At 49.1% G+C, this 19336-nt stretch overlaps 1 protein-coding gene across 6 annotated transcripts in view; it reads left to right on the forward strand.

The window, feature by feature from the left end:
• PTPN1 (protein tyrosine phosphatase non-receptor type 1) overlaps positions 1-19336 on the forward strand; it is a 66280-nt gene that overhangs the window by 40657 nt on the left and 6287 nt on the right. For 2 of the 6 annotated variants that reach the window (XM_064573342.1, XM_064573340.1), the window contains 6 exons: positions 2909-2979; positions 5959-6059; positions 9048-9146; positions 14718-14855; positions 18357-18566; positions 18972-19133. In XM_064573342.1, coding sequence (XP_064429412.1) covers positions 6024-6059; positions 9048-9146; positions 14718-14855; positions 18357-18566; positions 18972-19133 — 645 coding nt within the window. In that variant the 5' untranslated portion in view covers positions 2909-2979; positions 5959-6023. Of the gene's footprint in view, positions 1-2908; positions 3000-5958; positions 6060-9047; positions 9147-14717; positions 14856-18356; positions 18567-18971; positions 19134-19336 lie in introns of those variants that run through there. The other 4 variants (XM_045885959.3, XM_064573339.1, XM_045885960.3 and 1 more) reach the window with 4 other exon arrangements.

The following is a 19336-nucleotide window of genomic DNA, read 5'->3' on the forward strand; positions in this document are numbered from 1 at the left end:
AGGCCTACTGCTCCAGTCTGGCCCTCTTGCTTCCAGGTCTGGTACATACTTGTCATCCTGGGAGCTCTTCCCTCCACAGTTGCAGTGGAAGTTGCCTTTGCCTTTGCTCTTGTGTCAGATGGGTTTTTTTGTTTGTTCGTTTGTTTGTTTTTACCTTACTATATCTTATATTTTTCTCTTTCTTGCTTTATTTCTTCCCTCAGGTGGAAGATATGCTCCAGTGGATTGCTGAGGATGGGAGCATGGGTGTGGTCAAGTGTTTGAGGCTTTGCCTCTCTGCAGTGTTAATTTAGTTAACTTATTGCGCCTTCTCACTTGGTGATAATTGGGCTGGGTATAGAATTCTAGGCTAGAGATCCTTTTGCTTCAGATTCTAAAAACATTGCTCCAGGGGCTCCTGGGTGGCTCAGTCGTTAGGTGTCTGCCTTTGGCTCAGGTCATGATTCCGTGGTCCTGGGATCGAGCCCCGCATCGGGCTCCCTGCTCCGTGGGAAGCCTGCTTCTCTCTCTCCCACTCCCCCTGCTTGTGGTCCCTCTCTTGCTGTGTCTTTCTCTGTCAAACAAATAAATAAAAATTTCAAAAAAAATAAATAAAATAAATTAAAAAATAAAAACATTGCTCCATTGCTGTCTAGCTTTCAGTATTCTCGAAAAGTCTGAAGCCATTCTGATGACTTTATCCTTTGAACGTGAACTATTTTTTCTTTCTAGGAACTTACAGAATATTTTCTTTTCTTTTTTTTTTAGATTTATTTATTCATTTTAGAAAGAGCGCATGTGCATGTGTGATGGGGAGGGGGCAGAGAGAGAATCTCCAGCACACTCCCTGCTTAGCATGGAGCCCAGCACAGGGCTTGATCTCACTACCCTGAGATCATGACCTGAGTCAAAACCAAGAGTCCTATGCTCAACCGACTGAGCCATCCAGGTGCCCCCAGAATTTTTTCTTTGAAGGATTCTGGAATCACATATTAATGAGCCTTAATGTAGGTCTGTTTTTATCATTTGACAATTTGAGGGTCTGGAAGATTTCCTTAAAACTGTTTTTTTTTTTTTTAATGTTTTCTTTCCTTGTATTCTGTTTTGCCTGATTTTCTATTGTGGGTTTTTGGGGATAGGGGGTACTTTACTTTCTGGGAGGACTTCTTCTACCTTTACTTAACATTTTGTTCTTAATTCATAGATACAATATCTTTTTTTTTTTTTTTATCTCACTGAGTATATTAATAATATATTTTTTAAAGCTTTCTCTTCTGTGTAGTTTATTTCTTCCAAGGGACTTTTTTCCTGTTTCATTTTTCTTATAAATCTCTTTTATACTAGAGGCATTCATCTCACATCTTAGAATCAGTGGTTGTCTGCGCTTGATGAAGAGTTGGGGCTCACAAGGCAGATTGAGAGCTCTGAGAAGGTGGAAGGGTCTCATCAGCACTGATCTGGCCATGAGCCCTCTAGCTGGGCTATTGGTTGTGTGCTCTGGTGATATTATCTTCTGGTCTTTGCTCTTGTCTGCTCAGATCACATAGAAAGCACTGCCTCCTGATTTATATTCTCCAGAAAATGATTCTCCAGAGTTCTGTGGTGCAGGGTGACAGTCACCCAGCAGCATGGAAGGGGGGCAGTGGGGAGATCCGCTGCTTCTCAGACAGCTCCAGCCCCGTCCCCTGCAGTGAATCCCACCCCTCCATCCAGAAGCAGCATTTCCTGAGTTTCTGCAGGATTCTGTGGTGGAAATGGACTGGTGCTTTGCTTTCTTCACAGCTGGCTTGTAATTGAGCTTTCTCAGACCTGCCAACTACTAATAAGATTTCCAGCTTCCAAAATTCTATTGCTGCTACCTTCTCCTGTTCTGCCCTCTCCTGTAAGTTTGTCTTTTTTTTTTTTAAGATTTTATTTATTTGAGAGAGAGTGAGAGAGAGATGAGAGGGGAGAGGGTCAGAGGGAGAAGCAGACTCCCCACTGAGCAGGGAGCCCGATGTGGGACTCGATCCTAGAACTCCAGGATCACGACCCGAGCTGAAGGCAGTTGCTTAACCAACTGAGCCACCCAGACACCCTGTCTTTTTTTTTTTAATTGTAATAAAATATACATAATAAAATTTACCACTGTAACCATTTTAGGTGTATATCTTAGTGGCACTCAGTACATTCACATTGTCATATGGGTTTATCTTTTAATAAGAATAAAATACAAATTAAAAAGAAAAGATTTTTAAATGGGGTTATCGTGGTGTTTTAGAAGAGCGAAATTAGATGCCTGTGATCAGTCTAGCAGGAGGCATGATTTGGGTCTTCTGTTAACCCAGGCACTTCCTCTTTCTGACAGTTTGGTGTAATGGGATTTGTCGACCATCTCCTCGGAAAGGAGTTGAACAGTTGTTGGCATAAAAGTGCATTTTATCTGCTCTCAATAACTGTGGCTTTATACAAGGTTACAGATGGAGCGCCCAGGCTTGTGGCGTTCAAGGCTCTCCGAGATCTGGCCAGCCCACCTGTGTGCTCCAGCCATGTGTCACTGCCCCCGCCAGCCCCCTCACTGCCGCTTGCAGAAGATGTGCACGCTCGCCGTTGCTGTGCTGGGTGTCCCTGAGCCAAGGGCCCCGCCACCCCTTTCTGTCTCCCCGCCCTCTTCCCCGTATTTCCAGCTCCCGGCCCCACGCCATCCTCTCATTGCAGGCATGTGGCTGTCCTCTTCTGTTTTCCCTTCAGGACCTTGAATGTGCCTCTGTACGTGCCTCTGAATGATCGATCACCTTGTGCTCCCCACACTGCCTAGTTCTCTTGGACATGTGTTTCTGTCCCGGGTCCTCTCAGTGCCTGGCACATAGCCCACGCTTGGTTAAACGTCTGCATGGCTTCCTGATGCCAGGGATTTCAAAAGAGAACTCTTTATCCTTTTTTTTTGTAGGATATCCGACACGAAGCCAGTGACTTCCCATGTAGAGTGGCCAAGCTTCCTAAGAACAAAAACCGAAACAGGTACAGAGATGTCAGTCCCTGTAAGTATTCGCATCGCCATTACCAGTCTCACTGCTCCCCCTGGGTGCGCGCGCGGCGGCGCCTCCTCAGCGGCAGGGCCTCTCCAGCGGGACCCCTGTGCCCCGGGCTTTCGTAATCCAGCCATGGCTGTACCACTTTATGACTTGGCTGTTTGCTGTAATCCAGGCGTCAGAGACTTAGAGTAATGGTTTGTTTTCTCCACGATTGTAGAAGGAACAAGATTTCAGTTTCTGGAAAATTCAGCTAAGTTCAAAGCACTTTTTTGAGCTTTGACTATTTTTATGATGAATCATTTTGCTCCCAGCCGAAGCAGAGTATAGTAGGCATGATAAAACCTTTTCTGGGTGACTCAGCAGCAGTAGTAGTAGACCCCGAGCACCGTACTGAACTGTGCTAGTGCCTGGCACAGGCACCGAGGAAGGGGGGGGGCGCTCCCGCCTGCTAAAGACCGCTCTGCCTGTGAGTCCCACCCCCACGCACCCTACCCCCCCACCGCCATCCTCATTCTTCCAGCTCTTTCTTGCCGTTATCTCTTAGCTTGCCTGCTGGCCTCTGACAGCCGCCTCTGCCATCTGAGTAACTGGCTCTGAATCTGCTGATAGTTAAGAACTAAAGGTGTTGGAATTTGTGTAAAGCGAGAAAAACTGGAGCTGAGTAGAGAGCATGGACTTTGCCATCTCCTCTAGGCCACAGAGAACCTTCTGTCTCACCTCCAGGGCTTTTAGACCCTGCCCGTCGGAGAGGGTTGTGGCTGCCTGTCTCCCGTGGCAGTCTCTTCCGTCTGCCAGGGACGCAGTAGTCCTCCGTCCCACAGGCGCCTCCCACAGGCCTGCTGGGCCCCACGGCCCCCCGCGCTCTCGGCGGAAGAGCCGGCAGTGCCTCCTGCCCTGAGCTGTGCAGCACCAGGTTCCTGGGAGGGGCGCCGAGTGGACCTAGGTTGGTCCCAGGCAGTCTGCCTCTGAGTGCTGCCATGGTTCCCCGCCCGGCTGTGTTCCAGCCTGCTGCTTACGGCTGATGGATCTGTTCTCTCATCTTCAGAAAAGCAGGAGCCACGCAGATCTCAGGATGGCGTGAAGATGCAATAAAATAACACAGGCCACTTAGCCCAGTGGTGGGGACGGTTGTTAATAGAAGGTGCACACCAGGCACATCTGAAGTGTAGTGCTAGGTCATCAAGCGGCACATGATTGTGCCCTGACACCCGACACTCTTGATTGAGCACGGCTAGGCTGTGGCACCTAGCAGGTTTTATTAAAAAAAACACAACAACAAAGCTCCCCTCCGGTCATTCTGTTGTGGAGTCCCGACCAGCAGCTCTGAACATCAAAGAAAAATCACTGTTGGCATCGTTCATGTGGAGCCAGGAGATCCCCTTGCCATCCTTACTCTGCACTAGGCAGTGATGTCCTCTTAATATTCCTTTTCTACATTTCTCATCTGTGCTCATCTAAATGGTTTTATGAGCCAGTTTTACAGAGGGGGGGAGGATCATTAAAATATTCTTCGCAGGAAACCACTCCCAGACCTTTTCACCGCAATCTCACTCCTGTTTCTCTTGTTTTCCCCCAACTCCACTGTCCAGCAGGACAGATAATTTGCTCTTAAGGTCCTGGGGGACATAGGGGGAATGATTCAAGGTAGAAAGTGATCTTTTGTCTGTTTTCCATTTGGCCAATGAAAAAGCCCAGTGCTCAGAGGAGGAGTTGTTTGGCCAAGGTCACCCAGTACTGTTTGAACCCATTCATATAACCCACCAAAGGGTTATGTGGTCTCTTCATCTTCTTTGAGATCTATCTCCATGACTTAAATATTACCCAAGTATTTCAATTTGTATTAATCCTCTGTGATGAGAAACATTATTCCAAATGGTGACTAATTTTTTAAAACCTTTCCTTGAAATCTTTTAGAACAAAAAGCCCCAAACCATGTGTCCCCATTAACTTCTCCTTTCCCATTGGGCTAGGGGAGAGAAGATAGTATTCACGAGTGGTCACCCAAGTTCATCATCCCTTGTGTTGTACCAGAAATAAAAATACCTACCTCCTCTTGTTAGCTGCACTAGCAGGATAAGGAAAGTGGCCCTCAGGGAACTACTGCTTTTGTGACAAAGTCATGGTAAAAGGGAAAAAAAGTGGCTATGCATTTTCAGTAACCTGGGGCAGACCTTCCAAATGAGAGTTTATTTTTAAAAACTATTCTGAAAGTTACATTTAATGTACTTTCGGTGTTTTGGATTCAGAGTTTATTTTTTCCAGTTAATTATCTTTTAAATGTCTTTGATCATGACAATTCCTGAATTTGAAATATTAGAATTCAATTCTAACTGAATTCTGTTCATAGATTAGAATCATTTAAGTGTATTACACTCGAAACTTAAAAAAAACTTTATATAAAGGAATTCAAGGTAACCCTTCCCACACCACTATATATTTAGGTCATTTCATCTTCAAACCATTGGACATAGGGTAAGTGGAGATATGATCATAAATCCCACCTACTGTGGTTCATTGTACCAACTAGAGCTCTAGGGACTGGGTGAAATTTTTGGTGGATTTTTTTTCCCTTTTAAAGATTGAATCCACTGTGTTTTTTTACCTTTTGAAAGTATATATTAGGCATCCAAGAACAGATCCCTTGGCACCCCCTCCTCACAACCTCCTGAGTTGTGGGGCAGTGATAAGTGTAGGAAGATAGGACCTCAGAATAGATTGTCCAATTAGAACAGAACCCATGTTTTAGTGTAGTTTGTCTGTTGCTATTTAGCATTAAGTTTCAAACACTTCCAGAAACCTTTCTGAAAATACTAAGTCCTCCTCATATTGATGACTCATCTCAGTTAAAACAACATGGCCTCAGCCACCACCGACTCACCTTTTTTGCTTTCCCCATGGGGTGCACTGCCTGTGTAGACACTTTGGTCGTCCAGGACTAACGTCGGAGTTCTGGCTTGCCTTTCAGTTGACCATAGTCGGATTAAACTGCATCAAGAAGAGAATGACTACATCAATGCTAGTTTGATAAAGATGGAAGAAGCCCAGAGGAGTTACATTCTTACCCAGGTAATTGGATTGTCCAAGATTTTCTTTAATGGGTTTTTGCCTTACTTGATGTCAACTTAAGAATTTCAGAGTACTGTCATTTGTACTTCAAATAAAATCTGTCACACCCTTTAGAAGGCCAGGTTGTGCACAATCCAGAAAAAGCAATGAGGAAGGAAAAAAAATCTTTCAGAAACTCCGTTTGCTTGTAACACATATCTTTTCTGGGAAGTACGCCGCTGCTGGGCTTCTAGAAAACAGCATGAAATGCCAGAACTGCCTGTGGGCCCACTGCCGGAGGCAGCAGGGCCGTGGCAAGAGAAGCGCTCACAACCGTGTTGATTCCGTAAGTGTTCACTTCAGAGCATCGAGGCTGCTCCCGGGAATCGAAGAGGGTTAGCAGTAGACCAGTAATCTTCGTCCGGGTGTCCGCTCGGAATTCCTCAGCATGGTCTTCATTCTTGAGCCCAGAAAAAAAGCATCCTTAGATTGCGTGGACAAGCATGCAAAATCATTTAAAATTCCCATTGGCTTTTGGCATCTTTGTGGGAAAAAATCACAAAAATGATTTAATACTTGACCTTCTTGTGAAACACTTACGCGCAACTTACGCGCATATGACCCCAAGACCATGGATATCAGGGAAAGAGGATAGAGAAGTTTCTTTTTAATTCATTTTCTCAAGTCTTAGTCTGTTACTTTTAAGTTGCTCTCAACACTTGAAGTTTCTCTCTCTTTTTAGTCACAGTTTTTGCTTTCTCATTCCATATCCATTCATCAGTGTTCTGTGTGGCTTCGGGTATAGGGTGATTTTGAACGTTGTACTTCTGTTTAATACTGGGAGATTAAAATGACAGTGAAGCCAGAGAGCGTATGAACAAAGGCTGCCTTGGGGCAGGGAGCTGGATCCGGGCATAGCTACCATGGCCCTTTTTTACTGCCCTGTCTTGTCATGTCCCAGTTCCTCTCTGTCCATGAGGAACATCAGCCCAGGTGCCTCCCAGTGTATGGAACATCAGCCACACCGTGTTCAGTCCTGGGCCATTGAGGAAGTTCTTGGTATATGTGTAGGGGGCAGGCCTTTTACCAGACCTCAGCCTGTGGTCTTCCCAGCACCTCTGGGGTGGTTGGGATAGGGTGACAAGGAAGGAGATCCTGGTAGTGGCAGGCTGGTGGGAAGAGGTTGAGGGAAAAGCAGCTTCTTGGTAACTTCTCTTTTTAGAAGAAGTCAAGTTTCTTACTTCCTGATTTTAGCCATTCAGCTTTGGTGTGGGGCTAAGAAGTCCAAAGCAAAGACGGGTAGGGGTATAAAGTCAAATGGAGTGCTAGGATATCACCATGGAAACTGTTACACCACCATCCTCCCCACCCCCACGCCCTAGCAGTTACTTGGCACATCTGAAGGTCTCTGTTTTTGTCAAGTTGTACCGTCTGGCTGCCTGCACGGTCACCCTGTGTCCTGGGATTTGTAAAAGGGATCGAAGTAACCTGACCCCAGAGTTGTACCTCTAGACAGTAGGAGTGACACATTTTCCAAGCCACAAAACCAAGAAAACCCTGCCCATTTTTTAAATTTTCAATGTTCATTATGCAAATAATACAAATCTATAGTCTTTTTTTTTTTTTTTTAAGGCAGTGGTATGGAAGTGTAGAGAATAATGTCAAAGGTGCCCTCTGTCACTTCCACAATGAATCGTTGGCTAAGTTCTCCTTTCGGATCTTACATGATTTTTCATCCCTGAAACCCATCCTAAACTAGGGTGATGGGGAGTGGGGACGGTGAAAGCCTGGTAACGGGTAAGAGCCACAGCTGTGAGACCTGGTCCTCGTGCCCAAGCCGCACGGATGAAAGACCCAGGTGGGCAGCGAGGAGGCCCCGGGACCCCTGTCTTCTAGGAGCCATTTTTCTGTTTATTGGCTGGAGAGGGTTATGCATCTGAGTGCTGTTGTCTGAGGCTCTGTGTGGAGCGTGGATGTGTCCGGTTTAGGCAGCGGGAGGGAGCGGAGTTCAGGAAAGTGTGTGGGCGCTGAGGGCTCACATGGTCCGGGAAGGTGTGGTGGGACCTGAAGGGAACGGCTGCAAAGAATCGGGAGAATTTGGGTGAGACGAGGTAAGACTAGAAACCATTGTAGACGTGGTGCTGGCTGGAGGAGGTGACACGCTCTGTCCTGGAGGGGAGAGGTGATGTCCCTTCCAGGCAGCACTAACACTTGACACATACCAGAGGCATTCGTTTTCTTGTGTCCAGAAAACATCTGTGCCCATTGCTAGGTTGGCAGGCAGCCCACCATGTCCTGGTGCCCACACTGGACCCCTTGGGCCACCCGACTGATCATTTGTGTCTACATCTCTTATGTTCCTTGGTCCCAGGATGAAGGCAGTCCATGGTCAGGTCCATCATTATTAATGGTAATAACAGCTAACGTTTTACTGGCTGTTTACTGTGTTCCAGGTGCTGCGGTAAGTAAGGCCTTTACATTTATGAACGTAATTAACTTTCACAACCCTGTGAATAAGGACTATGATTAGTCGAGAGCAATGAGTGGAGAAACTGAGGCATGGAGATGTGAAGTGACTTGTCCAAGGTCACGTGGATGATAAGTGATTGGGGCTGAGACTCGAGCCGCCGGAAGTGTCGCTGCCGATCGCTTCCCCATACTGCCTCTTGCCTGCACCCGCTAGCTTCGTTCCGCATTCCACCCACGCTCCAGAGGGACCTCGGTGGAGCCCCTCCGCCAGTCATCTCACACCAGAGAGCAGAATCAGCCTTTTCTGTCCTCTGTGGGTCAGCCCCGAACCAGCCCTGTGAGGCAGAAATAACCTTTCACCGCGTGGCAGAAAACAGAATTGAGGTTACTGACCACTAGGCAGGGAAGGCGGTCCCTGTCCCAGCCCCAGCCACCACTCTGCCGAAGGGCACTGTCGTCTGCCAACCGCCACTGGTGTGCTCGCATTGGAGCGTATCGGTGTGTAAAATGGTATACACTTTGTGGATTGTGTATTTGCAGGGCCCTTTGCCTAACACATGCGGTCACTTTTGGGAGATGGTGTGGGAGCAGAAAAGCAGGGGCGTTGTCATGCTCAACAGAGTGATGGAGAAAGGATCGGTAAGTCATGGATTTATCTCCTGTTTACCTCACCGTCCATGTGTGTCCCAGTCCGTGAAGTTGACATTTTTGTCTGAGTTTCTTTACATTGCTTTTATATTTCTTTTATGTGATATCTTCTTTATTAGAAAAATTTAAAGAAGCATTATATAAATAATGTGTTTATTAGTCAGAAAAGCAAATGAGTTAAAAAGGGGAAAAGTCCAGTGCCCTGGACCTCTCCCCACCCCCCGCCACCGAGTCGATCCCTCTCCAGAGTGCCCGTGTGTGTTGTGCTGTTCCATTAGGGAGCTGTGTGAGCGTAGCTTTATTTTTGAAAAGCAAGTTTCTACTGTATCCTCCTCATCCGTGTTTTTCTGGCCGGTACAAGTTTGCCTGCCGTTGACTGAGCTGTGGCAGTGGCTGCATTCGGGATTCGCCTCTGTCAGATATGCAGACGCCTGGCTCCCGGCCGCCTCTTTAACGTGGATGCTGTCTGCCTGTGTGTTTCCAGCAGAATTTGCGTTAGCGTTTCTCCCAAGTTCTCTGCAACTCTCTAAACATCCCCCGGGATAGCTTGTGGGCTGGAGGTGCGTGATGGTTCAGGCAGCACCCTCCGCGCATCTGTCCCTGCAGTCGCCACCGTGGCCTCTCCACTTGCTCTCCTCTGGGTACCCTACCCCCAAGTGTCACCACAGCTCTTCCGAGCCGAAAACCCTTGTGCGGCCCCCACGGCCTCCTGGGATGTGCATAACGTGGCTACAGGACCTAGTTAACCTGGACCCCGACTTCCCACCTCCATCTCCAGACTCCAGCCAGAACACACTTCTGCTGTTAGTTTTTTGCCAGGTTCTGGCCTAACAGTCTGAGTCCCCGCCCAGCCCCAGCCCTCTGGCAGGTATCTCCAGGTGCTTCCCTCGCATCAGCCACCGCCCGTGCTCCCTCCACCCCCTCACTCTGCAGATTGCCTGTTGGAGACCCGTCTCCCAGGGAAGGCGACATGGTGTACAGGGCACAGTGTGGCAGCAACGGAGCGAATAGACGCCACACCCCTGCTACCCTGGCTCCTTCCCCCCTCTCCCGCCACGGCCAGCACACTGGGGGCTCTCCAGCCTCAGAGCGGGGGAGGCCCTGGGATGGGCTGAGGAATGTGGACACCAGGAGGAGCGGGCAGCCCAGGCGCAGAGAACTGCGTGTGCCCGGGCCTTGCCAGGTGCTGGCACGACGCTTGGGCTCAGCCGGGCCACTGCTGTCACAGCTGGCCTGGCTGCCTCGGACTGGGCTCGCCAGGACAGCACGCAGGCTCCAGAGAAGCCGCCCCTCCAAAGAAAGCACAGTCATGGCCCTGGAGGGAACAAATGCAAGTGCAGAGAAGTAACACATCAAAGGAAACGTTTTGTCCGTGGTGAAACGGGAAGCACTCACCCGCAAAGCCCGCCCCCAGCGGCAGTCTTAGTCAGCGGATGGTCCTCTTACGACAGCACAAGTTTAAAATCATGGGTTTTGCCTCAGCCCCGTTTTCTTAAAGCTTTTCTTTGCTTGATAATAACAGATGAAGAGCTTACCTGAGTGTTCAAAGAATGAAATAATGCTTCTGAGAAAATTTTTTCCAGTGAAAGTGGTTTTGATGATTTCTGCTTCAGTGGCTTGATTAGTAAACTGTGAAGTTACAGATGCGAGGCCAACTCCCACCCGTCACCACTCTTGTCAGCAATTTTGAATAAAGAAACAAACTTTAGGTTCCCACAGCACACACTCTCTGCAGGGGAAAGAGAGACCGACGTGGTGGCCTGTGCACGTGTTTGGCACTGGTGAGCAATCGGGGTCCCGGACCTCAGCGCTGCCCACAGGGGGCCACTGACACACCCACCCCCACATGTGGCCGTCAAAAATGTCTCCAGACTTTGTCCAGGGTCCCCTGGGACACAAAATTGCCCCCGTTGAGAAGCACTGTTTTAGATCGTGTGGAGGGTTTGGGAATTTTAAATCGAGTCATTTATTCAGAAATCATTGGATATGGTAGCATTTCCTTTTTACTTGATTGTTACTAACTTTGCATGAAACCCCTTTGCCGTTGGCCCAGTCTAGCAGGGTGCTGTCCTGACCCTGTAGCTGCATGCTGGCCCCTAGGCCTGCTCTTGGTTGTCTCCTATCCAAGGCTGACTGTAAACGGACAGCTTTTCCCCTTGGCCATTTAAAAAAAAAAAAAAAAAGGAAACCTGGCTAGTTGGTTTTCGTGTAGTTTCTGTGACAGGAGTCTCTGTTTTCCTGTGTAACTACTCTTCCTGCTCAGGGGTCATTCAGGCATGCACACTGGCGTGGAAAGCAGCAAGTGGTTTGAGATTCTTAAAGTTTCTTGGGATCAACAATTTCAGTTTGGCATCACCATTGTCATCCCCATTAGAGCTGACTGGGGAAGATTCTAAGAAGTCGCAGTGTCTTATTTGCTCAGCTGATCTAATTACAAACTATGCATACAGCCCGCGGTAAGAACCAGCTTGCAGAGCGTTTCCATGCGATGCATATTTGTTTTCTGGTTTCCTTCCTTCTCTGAATAGTATAGGATGTGCCCCTCTTATTTTTGGCAGACCTGCCTGTTACCCTTTGGGGACCATGTGCTTCCTGGAGAACAGTGGTGCAGAAAATGATTATGTGTGTTAGATGGGGCTCATCCAAGTAGCCCAAGTTCTTGTGGGTTCGAGTTAAAGATTGAGTTGAGACATGTCCGTGAAGAGCGTGTTTGTGTGTAAGGGCGGGGATTGTTGTTTAGGCAGGGGAAATAAACAAGGCGCTGTTGAACCAGAAACATCGGCTGTGTCTCTCTCCCAAACCCCTGACTGACGGTGCTGTTTGACGTCGGTACTTCCGTGCACGGTGAGCCTCTGGATTTGTGTCGTGGGAACGTCAGGGTTCACCCATTTGCTTAGTCAGCTCTCTGGTTCATCGTTCCTTGGGAAAGCCAAATGCTGCATCGCAGGGTCACCCCAGGTGACATTCATGGATTTTTCTGAAGATTGCCTCACTGTTTTGGAAGGCCCCAAGGCCTCTCTCTCACATCCAGCTTCGAGGTGGGAAGGGCGGCTGTGGCAGGCACCCAGCACGTCGGCGCCGCCGTTTGCTGCTGACCCAGGATGTGGCACAATTTGAATTCTGGTGAAGAACTGCTTTCTAATAAAATAAATCTCCTCCTCAGGGTGGGATGGATCAGCTTAATAGAACAGCAGCAAGTAGTGCTCTTGAGCTTAGTTTTGTTCTATTTTGTGTGTGAAAACAGAAATGTCTACAGGAAATGACAGCAAGCAGAGCACGGCATGTTCCTGTGGATGCCTGAGAGCTCTTGAAAATAAATACTGCTGGAATGACACTTAGTGGGCGCCAGAGTTGCGCGCTAGTGGAGTTCCAGAGTCTTGGTCTTTACCCAGATCACGGAGACTTACTGGGCTTTGTATTCGGTTTTGAAAGTGAGTGAGTGCTGTGTGGAGGTGAGATGTCAAAGGCTCTACTTCCCTGCCCGTGAGACCCGAAAGCACGGGCCTCTTTGGTAGCGCCCGCCGTCCTGCGTTTCTGCTGCTCTGCTCGTGGCACTGGGGGCGCGCTCCAACGCACGTGCCGTGGAACCCACCAGGGCAGTCTCGCTGCCTCTGGGGTCTTCAGGAATTGCGTGGGTCTGATTATTGGAAGTATGGGGAGAAGCGCATCCTTGAAGCCTCTAACTCAAGTCCCCCTTTGGCTCAGGAGGGGACCTCGCCATGTCATTGATGCTTTTGGGTCCCGAGTGGCAGAATTGCTTTGATGCTGACAGGTTGGTCCTGTTCCAGGGGTTCATCTTTGGCAGCTCCTCATCGGTGTGAGGAGGAGATGCGGGTGAAACTGGCCCAGTCTTTCAAAGAGGCCCGGTCCAGGCCCTCTTGGCCTTCTGTTTCAGGACCATGACGTCTCCTGCTATGTTGGCATCCCAGTCCGGTGTTTCTTGGTTTGTTTCTTCTTTTTTTCTTGTTTTTTGGGCAGCGTGCAGCTTCATTAGAGCAGGACTAGCGGGCCTTCCTGATTCTGTCTTCACTCTGCTCAGGAGCCTCCTGGTTCTTCACTGCCCAGGTGACACCAGGTTCTGGGCCTGCCGCCAGAGTCGCCGTGGTCTGGTCTTCCCTTGGCCCTGCTCCCTGCTGCTCCTCTGAGACTGGCTCCTGGGCAGTCACTGGGAAATCCTCGTCATCCCTCCGAGCATGCCTCTGTCAGAGGCCACATCTTTTTTTTTTTTCTTAAGGTTTTATTTATTTGAGAGAGAGCGAGAGCACGCGGTGAGGGAGAGCAGAGGAAGAGGGAGAAGCAGATTCCCCGCTGAGCAGGGAGCCTGATGCGTGGGGCTCGATCCCAGGACCCTGGGATCATGACAGAGGCCACTCCTTCCATAGGGTTTTTTCTGATCGCTTGCCTGTAACCTCAGCCGGCCTGGAACCTTTGCCTCTTCTGGATTCCCACAGCACATCCATAGCGTTTACTGCCGTTACGCCCCCTTGTCACTGATCTGCGCCAACAGTCTCTTCTCACAGACAGAGGCTGGGCCTGGAGGGGCTCCCTCCACCTACTGTGGCATTTCAGGCGCTTGTCCTGTGCCTCAGAGGGGGTGCTGGTGGGCCAGTGTGTGTTCAGTTGCAGTGGGCTTGAATTTATACCATTTCCCAAAGAGCTAGTTTGATAATTTCATGTGATGGAAATCATAATGTCTTTGGGGTTCCCTCTGTCTAGGCACATTGTCTGACCCTCTGGCTCGTAGACCTTACAGCTTAGCCCCCATCTACTTGCTGTTTTGGTCTAAAATGTTCATCATCAAACAGAAAGGTCTGGTATAGAAACTTGACTCAAAGTATGCCACTAAATTTGAGTCAAATTTTCTTTCTTAAACTCTAAGTGAAACCAAATCTTTGGGAGTTTGCTTGCTTTGAAGAAAAAGTTAATGAGCAGTATTTAAATGAAGACCATCAAATAGTTCCTGAAATTATTAAACTAGAAAATCAAAAGGATTTTTGGGGACTGAGCCAAACCAGAATGAAAGGGTGGGATGGGGCAGCAGGTGACCCCAAGCCTTGGAGGAGCCCCTCTCCACGCCTTCTCTAAACATTCAGTTACAGCCCTTCAGCCTGTTCATAGTGTCCCACAGCCTCTTCTAGACTGGGTTCTGTTCCCCTGGGGCAAGGGGTCTGTATTGTGCCAACAGCAGTGATCCGGTTCTTGGTAATCTTCGAAATGGCTACACACAGTAGTCTGTGAGAGACTAAAGCTCTGGTACAGTCTGGCTTCACCTCGTAGATGGTCCAGAAGGGCCAGACCCCTGAAGCAGCTCCTTGTGTGGGGAGCACCAGGGAACAGCTATGTTTGGAGGTCTGAGCCCTCTCTGCCCAACTAGCCCTGGGTCTTAACCCCCTCCCCCTATCTCCCCAAGAGGCAGGTAGGTTATGCTGATGGTGACTTCCAAGGTCAGAAAACGCCTGGTTTTCCTTTGGATTGTCCTGAATCTCATGGAAGGTACTCCATACCTCTCTTCGTGGGAAGAACAGTCCTTTGCTTATAATAATTCATCATTTTCTCTCCTAGTTAAAATGTGCGCAGTACTGGCCACAAAAAGAAGAAAAAGAAATGATCTTTGAAGACACAAATTTGAAATTAACCTTGATCTCTGAAGATATTAAGTCGTATTACACAGTACGGCAGCTAGAATTGGAAAACCTTACAGTGAGTATGACATGTACTTCGTCCTTCCCACGGCCGCTGCTTGAGAGGTCTTTCTACTTGGGTGATATTACCCAATGCCAGCTTTTCTGAGTTTTGTACACTCTGAGCAAGATGTGGTCTTAGCCCTGTGGAAAGCAGAGCTTACCCGCTTATATACCAGGGGAGCTCGGGGCCGGGGCGGGGCGCGGTGTCAGGGGGTGTCCTCAGTTCCCTCCGCCATGTAACTCTCTCCCTGAACTGTAACGCTAGTTCATCACAGTTTCTAGGGAAAAGGGACTTTCTCACCTAAAACCTCTCTCTGTTCCTGTCTTTGCAACTACAGAGGGACTGAAGTGGTGGCCACAGGTTACATAGCAGCCGCTCTTTTCTTGTCCACAGTCTCTTTAGCTTGAAGTGAGGGCGGAAGGGCCCTTCTGGGACTGACTCCCAAGGTCATAGTCTGTATACGTTTTCTGAGTGAGGTCTTGGGCTTATTGTCATGGGAAGAACTTGAACACCAGCTGCTAGCTCTCATTGGAAGATGGTCTTGGAACAGGTCAAGGCACAGTGCTCTAAGAAGCAGTACCACACAAGACCCTGCCCTTGGGGATTCGAAATGATTCACCAGGAGCCATCGCCCAGAGGACCCTGTGCCAGGGCCAGCAGCAGCAGGAGGGAGCTCCCGGCAGCTCCTGGGGACGGCGATGGCCGTAGTGGTCGCCACTCCCTTCTGGCCCCCTCCCTGGGCTGGATTCCTGGCCCCACCGTGTCAGACTGTCAGACTTTGGGGAGGGGCATCACATCTCACCGCGTCTCAGTTTCCTCTGCTTTCAGATGGGGCTTTTGTAAGGGTTCAGAAGGAATACGGCGAAATGTTAGAGCAACACCAGGCTCAGAGCACGTGCTGGGAAGGGTTAGCAGGTTCTGTGGGGTTGAAGTGACCGGATTATCCAGGGCAGTCCCCACCCAGACTGGAGGGAAGGCGGGAGCAGTGCAGACTTGGGTGGGGGCTTGCTGGGGGGCTGCCCCTGAGTTCTGCTCACGTGTTAGTTTTCAGCTGACTGCTTTCCAGTCCACATGACTCCTGTTGTTGAATTCCTGACTGAAGTTAAGATCTAGAACTTAGCGCCGGTTACCACGAAGCAGAGGAAAGTAAGTCGCGTGGCTTTGCGTGGCTTTGCGTGGCTTTCTGTGGAATGTAGCGATGCAGCTGAGCCCGCGCGGACTCTTCTCCGTGCGAGCGCTCTGCGGCCCGAGCCTGCGGCAGCCCCACACCCGGCCTCCGAGGCTGTGATTTATGGAGGGGCTTGACAGAGGATTTTCAGGAATAATGTTGGCCGCATGGTGCAGTGTGCCTGGAGGATTACGTCATAGACGTTCTTTTTCATGCTTTTTAAAATTTTCAAGCCAGACATTAAGAGGGACTTCTGGTAAACTTTAAGAAAATTTCTCCTGCTTGTTGAGGGGAAATGGAATTCAGACGGAGCAGAAGGGGTTCATGCTGTTCGCATGGCGGAGCACCTGCAGCAGCGTGGAGGTTTTGATGTTGGGAAGGTCTGTTTGCTCTAACAGACTTTGTTCTTAAAAATTCTTTTCTCGGGGCGCCTGGGTGGCTCAGTTGGTTAAGCGACTGCCTTCGGCTCAGGTCATGGTCCCGGAGTCCTGGGATCGAGTCCCGCATCGGGCTCCCGGCTCAGCGGGGAGCCTGCTTCTCCCTCTGACCCTCTCCTCTCTCATGCTGTTTCTCTCTCTCTCTCTCTCTCAAATAAATAAATAAGATCTTTAAAAAAAAAAAATTCTTAGAGGTGTATCTCTTCAAGCAGAGATTTAGAACGAATTCCTTAAGAAAGAGGTGGGCAGCTGTGAGGGAGGGTGTCAACAGGAGATGATCTACACCTTTTTAATGATTAAAGAAGGAACTTGCTTTTGGTATATTTTCTTCTTACTCCATTTTAAAAATCTATTTTTAAGTGTTTTTCTTTCCCTGAAAAAGAGAAAAGGCATCTCTCATTTTAAGCCATACAAGGAGACCATTTTCTAGGGAGGAAAAAATGGCATTGCTCTGGGTGGTTCTATAAATGATCCTAATGTCATCTGCAGATTCTTCCAGTTCTGCAGAAGGGTACCCGTGTGTCAGAGCTGGTGCAGGGTTCCGTACGTGTATTCTTTGCTGATGTTAAGTCGCTGGTGTTTATCATAGGCTCTTTCACAAGTTTTCATCACCCTGGGCCCAGGGAGGTTGTTAGAACTAAAGCTGTACGCTCTGGGAGCGCAAGGCCAGTGTCTTTTTTTTTTTTTTTTTAAGATTTTATTTATTTATTTGAGAGAGAGAATGAGATAGAGACAGAGAGAGCATGAGAGGGGGGAGGGTCAGAGGGAGAAGCAAACTCCCTGCTGAGCAGGGAGCCCGATGCGGGACTCGATCCCGGGACTCCAGGATCATGACCTGAGCTGAAGCAGTCACTTAACCAACTGAGCCACTCAGGCACCCAGGCAGTGTCTTTACCTTATGCTGCCAGGCACGTTGGCTGGCACGTGGTAGGCACATTGTGGACATTTTGCTAAGTGAAGGGAGGCATTGTTGGTAAGCAGGCCTCTGGACTCTTCATAGGTTCAGAGGAAGGAGCAGAGCTGGAAATGGCACCGGAGGCCATTCTTCATTCTGTTCCACTGGGAGCAGACGGGGCCAGGGGGAGAAACAGTTGGGGACAAGGGCCAGGGCCCTCGTTTCAGAAGTTTCTGCAGCAGGCTCTGAACAGGGGCTCTGGAGTCAAGCAAACTTAGATTTTAACTCCTGTTTCCTCACTTCATGGAGGGTTGGCCTCCGAGCCTCAGTTTCCTAGTCGAGAAAATGGGAATATGGGAATACAGGCCTTGAGGGGTCGATGTGCGAATTCAGGGAGCTGCTGAGTCCCCAGCGCTGGGACGCCGGCGGGGCTGGCGTTGACGCCCGCCTCTTCAGCTGCCTATCGAGCCGCACCTGACAGCTGCCAGTCTTTGGAGACTGAGTTGGTTTTTTCTCTGAAATGACAATCCTCTGAGACTTCCAGATAGTCTTGTAAAGCCCTGAGTTACCCAGGGCTGGTGCCACACACATGCAGTTACGTGTTTTACTCTTCCATGAGAAACCTTACGGTGCTTTAGGACAGGATTGCCGTGGGCGGCCACGCAGCATCATTGTGACTTGTGGGATGGGGAGAAATCACTTGTAACCATGAAGACAGCAGAGGGGATGGGGCACCGGAGGAGAGATGCGGGCGAGAACGTTTCCATGCTAAAGGAAGGGAAGTCGAGGTGGGAGCAGCCTCCGGGTCCAGTGTCGGGCACCCCAGTGCTTGGTATTTCTTGGCTGGGTGAGCAGACGGAAAGAGGTCTGAGAAGGGAAGCTGTTCTTCGAGTTAGTTGCGGGGTGGGGGGGCGGCGAGTACACTTGGTGCTTACTTGGAAGCAGTGATTTCTGTACAGATGATTCTCTTAGAATCATCATGAGTTGTTGGGTTTTTTTTTCTTTCTTTCTTTCAGTCTCAAGAAACTCGAGAGATCTTACATTTCCACTATACCACGTGGCCTGACTTTGGAGTCCCTGAATCGCCAGCTTCATTCCTAAACTTTCTTTTTAAAGTTCGTGAGTCAGGGTCACTGAGCACGGAGCACGGCCCTGTCGTGGTGCACTGCAGTGCGGGCATTGGCAGGTCGGGGACCTTCTGTCTGGCTGACACCTGCCTCTTGCTGGTAAGGAGGCCCCGGGAGGAGAAGGGAGCCCATTTGAGCCCCGCCCCCCACCCATGGCCCGCCCCCAGCTTCTCGGTCATTGTCTCTGCAGTAAATTAGCCAGGATCTTCAATTTTTAACACTTTTCCTCCTGTGGAAGTAGCTCTAAGCTAAGTTGCTTTGTTCAGAGGGATGTCCTTAAGTGGAATGTGGAATCAGGAAGACCCAGAGAGTTCCGTTCTCTTGCTCTTTCCCCTGTGCTCTAGTGGTCCCGATTTTGCTGCATTTTCACACATTTGCTAGAATTCTGCCTCCCCACTGTGATTTTTCCCTAGTAGAAACTGGAGGGCTCTTCCAGAACATTAAAAGTCACATTGTACTTGGGAGTTGGGGCTGGCTGAATGGTGTCTCCTCTCTGGCTTTCAGATGGACAAGAGGAAAGACCCTTCTTCTGTCGACATCAAGAAAGTTCTGTTAGAAATGAGGAAGTTTCGGATGGGACTGATCCAGACAGCAGACCAGCTCCGTTTCTCTTACCTAGCTGTGATCGAAGGTGCCAAATTCATCATGGGAGACTCTTCAGTGCAGGTAAGCCTTGCTTCTGCTTGCATCCAAGTGTGTTGATTTTGAATTTTTGTCTCTGAAGAAGGAGGCGGTCAGTTGTAAAAGTTCAAATACTCTGTCATGTGTCAGAAGAAATAGCTATCCTTCATGACTAAATAGCTAGAAAGTTGTGATCCAGTTTCTGCCTTGGATGTGCTGATGTAGAGAACATTGATAGGGAGAATAGA

The sequence above is a fragment of the Mirounga angustirostris genome, unplaced genomic scaffold (genome assembly GCF_029215605.1).
Source record: "Mirounga angustirostris isolate CCGP_5_RB_7025 unplaced genomic scaffold, mMirAng1.0.hap1 SCAF_10, whole genome shotgun sequence".
Lineage (NCBI taxonomy): Eukaryota > Metazoa > Chordata > Mammalia > Carnivora > Phocidae > Mirounga > Mirounga angustirostris.